This window comes from Pelobates fuscus, chromosome 9, assembly GCF_036172605.1.
Source record: "Pelobates fuscus isolate aPelFus1 chromosome 9, aPelFus1.pri, whole genome shotgun sequence".
NCBI classification, from domain to species: domain Eukaryota; kingdom Metazoa; phylum Chordata; class Amphibia; order Anura; family Pelobatidae; genus Pelobates; species Pelobates fuscus.
The window spans coordinates 168,979,689-168,994,227 of NC_086325.1; the positions used below are offsets into that span (position 1 = coordinate 168,979,689).

General features: G+C 48.2%; 1 protein-coding gene across 3 annotated transcripts in view; it reads left to right on the forward strand.

The window, feature by feature from the left end:
• The window catches only part of ELK1 (ETS transcription factor ELK1), a 38,146-nt gene that overhangs the window by 759 nt on the left and 22,848 nt on the right, over positions 1–14,539 (forward strand). For 2 of the 3 annotated variants that reach the window (XR_010085319.1, XM_063433068.1), the window contains exons 2-5: positions 8,077–8,285; positions 9,194–9,625; positions 12,081–12,488; positions 12,619–12,720. Coding sequence is in view for 2 of the 3 variants with exons in the window: in XM_063433068.1 (XP_063289138.1) it covers positions 8,079–8,285; positions 9,194–9,625; positions 12,081–12,488; positions 12,619–12,720 (1,149 nt within the window). In the remaining variant the exon portion in view is untranslated. The remainder of the gene's footprint in view (positions 1–8,076; positions 8,286–9,193; positions 9,626–12,080; positions 12,489–12,618; positions 12,721–14,539) is intronic. The other variant, XM_063433069.1, reaches the window with a different exon arrangement.

Genomic DNA, 14,539 nt, shown 5'->3' on the forward strand with positions numbered 1-14,539 from the left:
ACTGCCACAGAGAGAGAGAGAGAGAGACTGCCACGGAGAGAGACTGTCACAGAGAGAGACTGCCACAGATAGAGAGACTGTCACAGAGAGAGAGAGAGACTGTCACAGAGAGAGACTGTCACAGAGAGAGACTGTCACAGAGAGAGACTGCCACGGAGAGAGACTGTCATGCAGAGAGAGAGACTGCCACGGAGAGAGACTGTCACAGAGAGACTGTCACACAGAGAGAGAGACTGCCACGGAGAGAGAGACTGTCAGAGAGAGAGAGAGAGAGAGACTGACACGGAGAGAGAGACTGTCAGAGAGAGAGAGAGAGAGAGACACAGAGAGAGAGACTGCCAGAGAGAGACTGTCACAGAGAGAGAGAGACTGCCACTGAGAGAGACTGTCACACAGAGAGACTGCCACAGAGAGAGACTGCCAGAGAGAGACTGTCACAGAGAGACTGTCAGAGAGAGAGACTGCCACAGAGAGACTGTCACGGAGAATGTCACAGAGAGAGAGACTGCCACAGAGAGAGAGAGAGACTGCCACAGAAAGACTGTCAGAGAGAGAGAGACTGCCACAGAGAGAGAGAGAGAGAGAGAGAGACAGAAACAGAGAGACTGCCACAGAGAGAGAGAGAGACTGCCGCAGAGAGACTGTCACAGAGAGACTGTCAGAGAGAGAGAGACTGCCAGAGAGAGAGAGACTGCCACGGAGAGACTGTCACAGAGAGAGAGAGACTGCCACAGAGAGAGACTTTCAGAGAGAGAGAGAGACTGCCATAGAGAGACTGTCAAAGATAGACTGTCACAGAGAGAGAGAGAGACTGCCATAGAGAGAGAGACTGCCACAGAGAGAGACTGCCACACAGAGAGAGACTGCCAGAGAGAGAGAGACTGCCACAGAGAGAAAGGCTGCCACAGAGAGAGCCTGTAACAGAGAGAGAGACTGCCAGAGAGAGAGAGACTGCCTGAGAGAGAGAGACTGCCACAGAGACAGAGAGACTGCCACAGACAGAGAGACTGCCACAGACAGAGAGACAGCATGAGAGAGACTCACAGAGAGAGAGACAGAGGCTGCCACAGAGAGACTGAGACAGAAAGCAAGAGAGAAAGACTGCCACAGAGAGAGAGACACTGCCATAGAGAGAGAGAGTGCCACAAAGAGAGAGAGAGACAGACAGAGAGCGAGAGCAAGAGAGAGAGAGACTGCATGAGAGAGAGACTGCCACAGAGAGAGAGAGCCTGGGAGAGAGACTGAGAGGCAGCCCGGACAGGGCAGGTCAGACAGACTGACTGCCGAGACATCATCAGTGTCTCAAAGAGAGAAAGAGAGAGGCTGAGACATGGAGTGAGAGAGAGAGACCGACATACTGACTGTTGCCCATACATCACCTGGGTCTCAGACATTACCACAGAGACAGCCTGAGAGAGACAGAGAGAGAGACTGCCACAGAGAAACAGAGAGAGAGAGACTGAGACATGGAGTGAGAGATGGACAGCCACAGAGAGAGACTGAGAGTGTGGTGTGACATTGAAAGTGTGAGAGAGACAGTCACAGTGTGAGAAAGTGCTGTGATATAACATGGAATGTGTGACAGAGAGTGCTGTGATATAACATGGAATGTGTGACAGAGAGTGCTGTGATATGGAGTGTGAGAGAGTGCTGTGATATGGAGTGTGAGAGAGTGCTGTGATATGGAGTGTGATGAGAGGCATGGAATCAGGTAAGAACTTGCATTGGTCCTCAGCCTTCATCCTCCTCCTCATCAACAACACTGCCACACTCTGTCTGCCCACACTGAGACTGCCCACACTAAGACTGTCACACTCTGTCTGCCCACACTGAGACTGCCCACACTAAGACTGCCCACACTGAGACTGCCACACTCTGTCTGCCCAGACTGAGACTGCCCACACTAAGACTGCCACACTCTGTCTGCCCAGACTGAGACTGACACTCTCACAGTCTGCCCACACTAAGACTGTCACACTCTGTCTGCCCACACTGAGACTGCCCACACTGAGACTGCCACACTCTGTCTGCCCAGACTGAGACTGCCCACACTAAGACTGCCACACTCTGTCTGCCCAGACTGAGACTGCCCACACTAAGACTGCCCACACTGAGACTGCCCACACTGAGACTGCCCACACTGAGACTGCCCACACTAAGACTGCCCACACTAAGACTGCCACACTCTGTCTGCCCAGACTGAGACTGCCCACACTAAGACTGCCACACTCTGTCTGCCCAGACTGAGACTGCCCACACTAAGACTGCCCACACTGAGACTGCCCACACTAAGACTGCCACACTCTGTCTGCCCAGACTGAGACTGGCACTCTCGCAGTCTACCCACACTGAGACTGCCACACTCTGTCTGCCCTCACTGAGACTGACACTCTCACAGTCTGCCCACACTGAGACTGCCACACTCTGTCTGCCCACACTGAGACTGCCACACTCTGTCTGCCCTCACTGAGACTGACACTCTCACAGTCTGCCCACACTGAGACTGGAACTCTCATATTCTGCCCATACTGAGACTGGCAACCCTCTGTCTACGCTCTGTCTTTCAACAGTGAGACTGGCACTCTCACAGTCTGCCCACACTGAGACTGGCACACTGAGACTGGCTCTCTCACAGTCTGCCCACACTGAGACTGACACACTCTGTCTGCCCACACGTAGACTGGCACTCTCACACTGAGACTGCCCACACTAAGACTGCCACACTCTGTCTGCCTGCCCACACTGAGACTGGCACTCTCACTGACTGCCCATACTGAGACTGTCACTCACACACTGAGACTGCCCACGCTGAGACTGCCACACTCTGTCTGCCCACATTGAGACTGGCACTCTCACAGATTGCCCACACAGAGACTGGCACTCTCACACTGAGACTGGCTACACTGAGACTGCCACACTCTGTCTGCCCACACTGAGACTGACACTCTTACAGTCTACCCACACTGAGACTGCCACACTCTGTCTGCCCTCGCTGAGACTGACACTCTCACAGTCTGCCCACACTGAGACTGGCACTCTCATATTCTGCCCACACTAAGATTGCCACACTCTGTCTTCCCAAACTGAGACTGGCACTCTTACAGTCTGCCCACACTGAGACTGGCACACTGAGACTGGCACTCTCACAGTCTGCCCACACTGAGACTGACACTTTCACAGTTTGCCCACATTAATACTGGCACTCTCACAGTCTTCCCACACTGAGACTGGCACTCTCACAGTCTGCCCACACTGAGACTGCCACACTCTGTCTACACTCTGTCTTCCCACACTGATACTGGCACTCTCACAGTCTGCCCACACTGAGACTGGCACGCTCACAATCTGCCCACACTGAGACTGGCACACTCACTGTCTGCCCACACTGACACTCTCACAATATGCCCACACTGAGACTGGCACTCTCACAGCCTGCCCACACTGAGACTGACACTCTCACAGCCTGCCCACACTGAGACTGACACTCTCACAATCTGCCCACACTGAGACTGGCACTCACATATTCTGCCCACACTAAGATTGTCACACTCTGTCTTCCCAAACTGAGACTGGCACTCTTACAGTCTGCCCACACTGAGACTGGCACACTGAGACTGGCACTTTCACAGTCTGCCCACACTGAGACTGACACTTTCACAGTCTGCCCACATTAAGACTGGCACTCTCACAGTGTGCCCACACTGAGGCTGGCACTCTCACAGTCTGCCCACACTGAGACTGCCACACTCTGTCTACACTCTGCCTTCCCACACTGATACTGGCACTCTCACAGTCTGCCCACACTGAGACTGGCACACTCATAGTCTGCCCACACTGAGACTGACACTCTCACATTCTGCCCACACTCAGACTGACACTCTCACAGTCTGCCCACACTGAGACTGGCACTCTCACAATCTGCCCACACTGAGACTGGCACTCTCACAGCCTGCCCACACTCTGTCTGCCCACACTGAGACTGACAGTCTGCCTACACTGACACTGCCACACTCTGCCTGCCCACACTCAGACTGGCTCTCTCACAGTCTGCCCACACTGAGACTGGCACTCTCACAGTCTGTGACTATAACATTGAGACTGGCACTCTAAGACTGGCACTCTCACAGTCTGTGACTATAACACTGAGACTGGCACTCTCACAGTGATACTCTCACACAGAGACTGGCACTCTCATTGTCTTTGACTATCACACTAAAACTGACACTCTCACAATCTGTGACTAGCACAAAGACTGATACTCTCACACTGACAATGGCACTCTCAGATGTCTGTGACTCTCACACTGAAACTAGCACTCCCACGGTCTGTGACACACTGAGACTGGCACAGTCACAATCTGTGACTATCACACTGAGACTGGCACTCTCTCAGTATGGGACTTATACTGAGACTGGCACTCTCACAGTCTGCGACTCTCACCCTGAGACTGTCACTCTCACAGTCTGCGACTCTCACTGAAACTGGCACTCTCACAGCCTGCCCACACTCTGTCTGCCTACACTGAGACTGCCACACTCTGCCTGCCCACACTCAGACTGGCTCTCTCACAGTCTGACCACACTGAGACTGGCACTCTCACTCACAGTCTGTGACTATAACATGGAGACTGGCACTCTAAGACTGGCACTCTCACAGTCTGTGATTCACACTGAGACTGGCACTCTCACAGTCTGTGACTATAACACTGAGACTGGCACTCTCACAGTATGATACTCTCACACTGAGACTGGCACTCTCACAGTCTGTGACTATAACACTGAGACTGGCACTCTCACAGTATGATACTCTCACACTGAGACTGGCACTCTCACAGTCTGTGACTATAACACTGAGACTGGCACTCTCACAGTATGATACTCTCGCACAGAGACTGGCACTCTCATTGTCTTTGACTATCACACTAAAACTGACACTCTCACAATCTGCGACTAGCACAAAGACTGGCACTCTCACAGTCTGCAACTTTCACACTAAGACTGATACTCTCACACTGACAATGGCACTCTCAGATGTCTGTGACTCTCACACTGAAACTAGCACTCCCACAGTCTGTGACACACTGAGACTGGCACAGTCACAATCTGCGACTATCACACTGAGACTGGCACTCTCTCAGTATGTGACTCTCACACTGAGACTGGCACTCTCTCAGTATGTGACTTATACTGAGACTGGCACTCTCACAGTCTGCGACTCTCACACTGAGACTGGCACTCTCACAATCTGCGACTCTCACTGAAACTGGCACTCTCGCAGTCTGCAACTCTCACAGTTTGAGACGATCACACTGAGACTGGCACTGTCACAACCTGTGATTCTAACACTGAGATTGGCACTCTCACAGTCTGCGACACACAGAAACTATGACTCTCACACTGAGACTGGCACTCTCACAGCATGATACTTTCACACAGAGACTGGCACTCTCATAGTCTCGGACTATCACACTGAAACTGACACTCACAGTATGCGACTAGTACAAAGACTGGCACTCTCACACTAAGATTGATACTCTCACACTCTGGGACCCTTACACTGAGACTGGCACTCTCACAGTCTGCTACTTTCACACTGAGAATGGCACTCTCACAGTCTGCTACTCTCACTGAGACTGGCACTCTCACAGTCTGCAACTCTCACACTAAGACTGATACTCTCACACTCTGCGACTCCCACAATGGGATTAGCACTCCCACAGTCAGGGACACACTGAGACTGGCACTTTCACACTGAGACTATGGCTTTCACACTGAGACTGGCACAGTCACAATCTGCGACTATCACACTAAGACTGGCCCTCTCTCAGTATGTGACTCTCACACTGAGACTGGCACTCTCTCAGTATGTGACTCTCACACTGAGACTGGCACTGTCTGCAACTCACAGTCTGCAACTCTCACACTCTGTGACTCTCACACTGAGACTAGCACTCCCACAGTCAGGGACACACTGAGACTGGCACAGTCACAATCTGCAACTATCACACTACAACTGGCACTCTCTCAGTATGTGACTCTCACACTGAGACTGGCACTGTAACAACCTGTGATTCTAACACTGAGATTGGCACTCTCACAGTCTGTGACTTATACTGGCACTATCACAGTCTGTGACTCTCACTGAAACTGGCACTCTCCTAGTCTGCAGCTCTCATAGACTCTCACACTAAGACTGCCACTCCCAAAGTATGGGACTCTCACACTGAGACTGGCACTCTCACAGCATGATACTTTCACACAGAGACTGGCACTCTCATAGTCTCGGACTATCACACTGAACCTGACACTCTCACAGTATGCGACTAGCACAAAGACTGGCACTCTCACAGTCTGCAACTCTCAAACTAAGACTGATACTCTCACAGTCTGCTACTCTCACTCATACTGGCACTCTCACAGTCTGCATCTATCACGCTGAGAATGGCACTCTCACAGTCTGCTACTCTCACACTGAGAATGGCACTCTCACAGTTGCTACTCTCACAGTCTGCTACTCTTACTGAGACTGGCACTCTCACAGTCTGCTACTCTTACTGAGACTGGCACTCGCACAGTCTGCAACTCTCACACTAAGACTGATACTCTCACACTCTGCGACTCTTACACTGAGATTATCACTCTCACAGTCTGCAAAACAAACTGAGACTGGCACTCTCACAGTCTGCATCTATCACACTGAGACTGACACTCTCACAGTCTGCATCTATCACACTGAGACTGGCACTCTCACAGTTTGTGATTATCACACTGAAACTGGCACTCTCGCAGTCTGCATCTATCACACTGAGACTGGCACTCTCACAGTCTGCATCTATCACACTGAGGCTGGCACTCTCACAGTCTGCATCTATCACACTGAGACTGACACTCTCACAGTCTGCTACTCTTACTGAGACTGGCACTCGCACAGTCTGCAACTCTCACACTAAGACTGATACTCTCACACTCTGCGACTCTTACACTGAGATTATCACTCTCACAGTCTGCAAAACAAACTGAGACTGGCACTCTCACAGTCTGCATCTATCACACTGAGACTGACACTCTCACAGTCTGCATCTATCACACTGAGACTGGCACTCTCGCAGTCTGTGATTCTCACACTGAGACTGGCACTCTCGCACTTTGCGACTCTCACACTGAGACTGGCACTCCCACAGCCAGGGCCACACTGAGACTGGCACTTTCACGCTGAGACTATGACACTCACACTGAGACTGGCACAGTCACAATCTGCGACTATCGCACTGAGACTGGCACTCTCTCAGTATGTGACTCTCACACTGAGACTGGCACTCTCTCAGTATGTGACTCTCACACTGAGACTGTCACTCTCTCAGTATGTGACTCTCACCCTGAGACTGGCACTCTCTCAGTATGTGACTCTCACCCTGAGACTGGCACTCTCTCAGTATGTGACTCTCACCCTGAGACTGGCACTATCTCAGTATGTGACTCTCACCCTGAGACTGGCACTCTCTCAGTATGTGACTCTCACCCTGAGACTGGCACTCTCTCAGTATGTGACTCTCACACTGAGATGGGCACTCTCACAGTCTGAATCTCACACTGAGATGGGCACTCTCACAGTCTGAATCTCACACTGGCACTGTCACACTTGGGCCTGCACTCTCAAAAGTCTGCGACTCTTACTGTCTTTCATACTGTCTTTCACCGGTACTTTCATATTAGGATATATATTCGGTCACAGTCAGACGCTCTAACACTGAAATATATAGTCTTATTCTCGCTGGACCTCACTCGCTCTTATTGCACAATCTTTCTGACGTATTTTTTTTGTCATGCTGTCTCTTTATGTTACTGTGCCCTCTGTCACATTATCACTTTTCATGGCTGCTCTCTCTGTCACGCTGTCTCCTGTGACAATACTATTTATCATGCTGTCTCTTTCTGTAGGAATATTATCTGTCATGTAGTCACTCTCCATGGCTGTTCTCTCTCTCAGGCTGTCTCTTTCCATGGTATGCTCTGTGTCATGCTGTCTCTTTACTAGGGCCTAGAAGCCCTGTCTCATGTTATGTTCCCCCTCTGGCAGCGATGGACCCCTCTGGTACTCTCTGGCAGTTTCTCCTGCAGTTACTGGAGGAAGAGTCTCATCGGCACCTCATTTCATGGACATCCAACGATGGCGAATTCAAACTCCTAGACGCTGAGGAAGTAGCGCGGCTCTGGGGTCTCCGAAAGAATAAAACTAACATGAACTACGACAAGCTAAGCCGAGCCCTGAGATATTATTATGACAAGGTGAGCGAGCGTAGCAGGGAGCCCCTGCACGTACAAATCTGGGATGTGGCCGAGTGTTGAGACCCAGAAACTCATAGCTAGGGCACACAACACACGAGGTAATGTTTAAACGCGTGCAAAGTCTCCACTAACATGTATCGCTCAGGATTTGAAGACTTTACCCATGCCCAAACGTGGCCTCACCTGGAATGGACAAATGGTCTCTGGAGTGTAAGAACCCATTAGTGATTGAGATCCCACTTTGCTGTGGTAAGGTGAGTGATGGCTCAGTATGGCTGTGACCATCTTTGAGTGAATGCCCAGTATTCTTATGACAGACTTTGAGTGAGTGCTCATTATGTCTGTGACAAGCTTTGAGTGAGCATTCAGTATTCCTATGACAAGCTTAGACGGTTCACTATGGTGATAGCAAACTTAGTGAGTCTTTAGTTTGACTGTGAAAGGCTGTGAGAGAGCACTAAGCAGGGCTGAGACAAGCTCTGAGTGTTATCTGTAACAAACATGGCGTAGGCATGGTTGTGAGTAACTTTGATTGTGCGCTCAGTAAGACTGTGACAAATGTTTAGTGTGTGCTGAGTATGGCTGAGACGAGCAGGGTCATTCATAAAATTACTTTTGACGACAAAGAAAGTGCAAATTTTAGGTTAAAATAGCAAAGTTAAAGAAAATTCTCTAAAATGACTATTTCTACACAATATTTATAATGTCTATTTAAGATTTGCAATTTCCTGATCAGCTGTCTGCAGTTTCCAGTTTAGTAACGGCATCCCCTGCCATTGTTTGTGGGACCAGGTGATATAACGCTGTCTCTTTCTCTCTAATTCATGAATTGCACATGAGGACACCTCATCACCGCTGGATCAACGTAGGAATTCTGGTGCATTAATGGCGTTTATTTCTTCTTACAGAACATTATTAAGAAAGTGAGCGGGCAGAAATTTGTGTATAAATTTGTCTGTTACCCGGACCCTGGCAGCACTGACACTTCAAAAGACGAGGGAAAATGTAGAGAGTCTGTGACGGACCTGAGCCCGCTCCCCAAACTTGCCGAAAACTCTGCGTATGTCCCTAAAATGGTGAGGAGCAGCTCCAAGACCAGTCGAAACGAGTACATGCGCTCAGGACTATATTCTACCTTTACCATCCAATCCCTGCAAGCTCCGCCCAGTGGTCAGTCCAGGACTAGCAAGCTGGAACCACTGCCTCCCAACGAACCTCTCCAATCCCTGGAAGTCAAGGACCAGAGTGTAGACATATCGTCCTACGAGGCCGCAGACCAGAATGACGGAGCTTTGTCTGTAGAAGTCAACATCCACAGCTCGGAGGAACTTCAGCTACACGTAACTAACATATACTTTACTATAGCTCTTTCTGTATCTTCTGTGTAACAGTTGCAGGACTCGGGGAAGTAGGATTTTATACGTGCCCCAAACTAAACTTTGAAAAGCATTTGGAGCAGTCAAAAAATGCAAGGATACCTTATATGTCCTTGCCACCATGAGTAAATAAACTCACTGCAATTTGTTTACACAGACAGTTCAGTATGGAATTGACCCTGACTGTTGTTAAGGGGTCAATGCAAGCACCATGGCAGCTTCAGCTCCACGTCCCACGTCCCACAGCCTCACTTTTAAAATTGTATTTCTTTACAATTGTTTTATCATTTATAAAGTACCAACATTTTCAGCAGCGCCGTACAATGGATTCACAAGTTTGATTTAAAGGAAGAAGTAGCGAAGGTCCAGCTCAAATGAGCTTACAGTTTTTAAAGTATTATGTAGATAATGTGCTCAAAATATGCATAAAATAAAATTAGACTATAACATTTTTTAGTATTTCTTAAATGCAAATACCTATGTTTTGCACCTACTGCACTTAGCTCTTCGTACTGCACTGATTGGCTGAGAGTGTCAGCTGACCGCTTTCAGCCTATCACAGCACCCATTGCTGGTATGAATCGGTATGACTAAAGGGAAGTGTTTCATTTCTGCTTTAGCTACACCTCCAGGGGCGGGGCTATGGGTGGCCAGGGCCCCTCTTTCGGTGTAAAACTGCTCGATTATGGTTTATAATGCCTACAGTATCCCTTTAAGTACAGAAGATTTATATTTGTCTCAAACCTCTGCCTCGTAGACACTAACTCCCATGTTGCCTGGCTGAGTACCCTGCACTGTGTAATTTAGAAAAATCTTGAATGCCAGGGTAAGCAAAATTACATTTGCACTATATAAACACCTTACAATAATCCGTGCCTTGCGTATGATAACTAGACCTCACAATGTCCATTGCCCTGGTCCAAAGTGCCCGACACCCTCTGTTAGCAGGCTCTGAACAGGTGGTCTGCTCCTTGCTCCAGCTAAAGGATGACCCCCTCCCCACCTAACATACTGTTTATCCAAGCCAATGTAGTCGTTAATAGTAATTCAGGGATGTATTTCATAAATATCATAAAATGTAAAATTAAAAAGACATTTTGGGCACTAATAGAAATGTAATCTCCTGGACAGGTTTGGGCCTAATTAATATGCTGCAGTGGGCCTTTAAGTACGGCCTTCCCATGCCGAAGAAATTTCTTTATATGCACACAGCCCTAAATGAACACTATAGGGTTAGAAATACAAACATATATTCCGAACGCTATAGTAACCTGCGCACTATTTAGGTTGCCGTGTGAAGTGTACAGGTAGTTAACATTCTCCTTCCCTCTATCTGCAGCCGGCTCTGCCTCCTTGGCTGAGATCATCAGTCTTGACAATCTCAGCCAATCCACTGCTTTCCCATAGGAAACATGGGGCTGTTTGTGAGCACCACGCCTATCAAATGGTCTCTATGAGTTTAACGTGGCTATTTCGGTGGGAGTGCCTCTTGTGGCTTTCAGCGTGACAGCCGCTAGAGGCACATTAACCCTGCATTGTAAGCATTGCTGCAGAACATAATGTTTTTTGTCGCAGGATTAAAACGACAGGAGCATGGCATTAAGATGAAGTGTTGTGGGTGCTCATAAAGAAAACTGTGATCAGATTTTCACTTTTATTTTTTTTTAAAGTTTATTCCATTTAATGAAATGTAATGTTTTTTGGGGGGGAGATGGGGTCGAGAGGGTTATACTCTATTGTCTCTGATGAATTGTCACTGAGGCATGAACCTTGTTAGCCCCTTCGGCCTGTACTGTCTGTGATGCTGCTGTGTCCCAATCTGATGTCACAGTTTTAAAGGGACGCCATTAAAAAAAAGAAAGGGAAAAAAATCACTGTTTAGTAAATATACCCCCAATATAAACTGCATGCATTTAATTATGTATTTTGTTTTTTGGGATATATCTAAAACCAGCTTGTAAAACCTGCAAATCTCATGTCGGCAGCCTTTACATGCCCTCCCATTCTTACCCCAGGGTTATTATGCGACAGTTAGTCTCTCTGATCTTCCTTTGTTCTGTGCAGGAGTGAAGCCAGGAAGACCATAGAGACTAACCATAGAGACTAACCATAGAGCCTAACTGTCGGTTTTCAAACACTGTCTGACCCAAGGTGTACGTATATGGCTGAAAGATCCTGTCCTATACTAAAGGGAGGGATGGGTTTTTCACATTATTCTCATACACTTCACAAACTCAATGAAAGGATTACTATTATAAATTAGTTTTCAGGTGACATTTATGCTTTAAGATTTAATTGAACATATTGTATATATTATTTATCTCACCAAATAGCACTAGCTTGTATAGAGGTATGTTGCCAGCACGTCTTACCACGGTAGGATGAACATGTTTAATTGAGCGTTTCTATTCTGTCCCAGGTCACGGTGGAACCCCCAACTCCAGATATTAAAGTGGAGGATACCACGCTGGTTGGCGAAGAGGAAATTTCCGAGCCTCACATTTTCCTCACTTCTCTGCCCGAGTTGAAGGTTCCCACCTCAGAGCAGTCACTAACACAGGAGATTGTGGTACTTATCGATTCTGCGGACAAGGACGATGTTAAAATGAAGACAGAACCACATGAATGGGAAAAGAAAGAGGAAGGCTCCACTCCAGTCACATCTATGGAGGGCCAGCCTGTGAAAGGAAAGAAGCCGAAAGACTTGGAGCTTCCATTCTCTGCTGTGATTGGCCAGGAGAAGGTGAATGCCACTGTCAATTCATTGCTGGCTCCTGGGAGCGCGTCGTCTGTGATCACATCTCATTCTCTGGTCAGTGAATCCACAGTACGTTCTCTAGTCACTTCCTTTCCTTGGGTTAGAACGTGGGCCTTTGTATTGATTGAGAGAAAGCCTGATAGCCTGATTTTAATGTAATTCAAACTATCACTCAGTAACTGTCAGTTTGGCTTTTCAGACCCCGCTCCTACTCACCCCGAGTTCTCTGCCTCCTTCAATACACTTCTGGAGCACCCTCAGTCCGATTGCTCCCCGAAGTCCCGCCAAGCTCTCCTTCCAGGTAAGCTTTTGTTATATCATTATGTGCTTTTTGGTCCTGCTTGTTACATGTTTCTCCTTTCAGCTATTGCCCAGTTGCTAGTTATCATGGCATATTCAACCCTAAATTATTGTTATGGGAGCAACACAACTGAGTTTATGGCAGGAAAGGTGTTTTAGTTGTGTACATGAAATGAGAGGGCCTCCACGTATCTTAGAACAAGTCTTTCATTTGATTTAACCCAGTTTAGGATTTTATTCAGACCTGTTGGTCTACTAGACAGTGGTTGGACATCCCCATGTTTGTCACATGATGTTATGTGAATATTTTTCTTATTTTTCAAATAAAACCTAGATGCGGATAATTAATAGAACGTGGAGATATTTTATCTTCTTTATTTATATCAATTCTGAGGTGCAATGTGGTGACTAATAGAGGGTGGAGCCTGCTATACCAAGAGGGTGGAACAACAATGCATCTCAGTGGGGCCTGCTATGCTAAGAGAGTGGAGCCACAATGCATCTCAGTGGGGCCTGCTATGCTAAGAGAGTGGAGCCACAATGTATCTAAGAGGGGCCTGCTATGCTAAGAGAGTGGAGCCACAATGTATCTAAGAGGGGCCTGCTATGCTAAGTGGGTGGAGCTACAATGCATCTCAGTGAGGCCTGCTATACTAAGAGGGTGGAGCCACAATGCATCTAAGAGGGGCCTGCTATACTAAGAGGGTGGAACTACAACGCATCTAAGAGGGGCCTGCTATATGTCAGGGTACCTGAAGTCTCTACCTCCGAGAGAGGTAGAGACTTAGACGTCCATCCATCCGGACGGGCTGTTTCCTCTGTTCCTCGCGGTCCATCCGGTCACGTAAACGCCGGCCGCGAGGGACTCACTTCCTTTTCTAGCATGACGTCCGGAAACCGACGTCATGACGCCAACCCGGAACGACCTGTCACTCAATCCTTCAGAGACTAATCAGGACTCGTCGGAGGCGTGTCTACCCTTCCGAGCCAGGGTATTTAAACTTGCTTCTCCCATTTGCTCATTGCCCTGTCGTGGTTCTAGTCTGCCTAGTCACACAGTGCTCTTGTATTTCTGTTATCCCTTTGGTTCTGACCCGGCTTGTTTGACTTACTCTGTTTATCTCTGTTACCCTTGACCCGGCTTGTTCCTCGCTTACCTGTCTTCTCGTTCCCTCGACCTCGGCTTGTCTTTGACTATTCTCTATATTCTCCGTACGTTAGTCCGGCCATTCTAAGGTCCGGTATACGTATCCTGTACCTGTTTGTACTCTGCGTGTTGGATCCCTGTCCCGATCCTGACATTACGACAGGGCCAATGGATCCTGCAAGTACAAACAGTCAGCTTGGTCCTTCTGATCCTAGGTTCGAAGCCATGGAGCACAGAATGGATCAGATGGCGCTAGCACTACAGGCGTTATTGTCTCATGCTAATAACCCGCCAGAGGAGACGCGTACTACTTCTATTTCTCCTGTGAGCTCAGGCCTAGAGGTAGCCACTGTAGGTGCCTCTTCCCGTATTACACCACCAGTACGTTATGGTGGCTCACCTGAGAAGTGTCGTGGTTTCCTTAACCAGATCAGTATCCACTTTGAATTACAACCTCGCTCCTATCCTACAGATAGGGCGAAGGTTGGATTTATTATCACCTTACTCATTGAGAAAGCTCTGAGATGGGCCAACCCATTATGGGAGAATGATAACCCTTTGGTATATAATTATAATGCCTTTGTAGCTGCCTTTAGAAGAACTTTTGACCCTCCTGGTAGAAAGGTCAATGCAGCTAGATTACTGTTGCGCCTGAGACAAGAGAACCGAACAC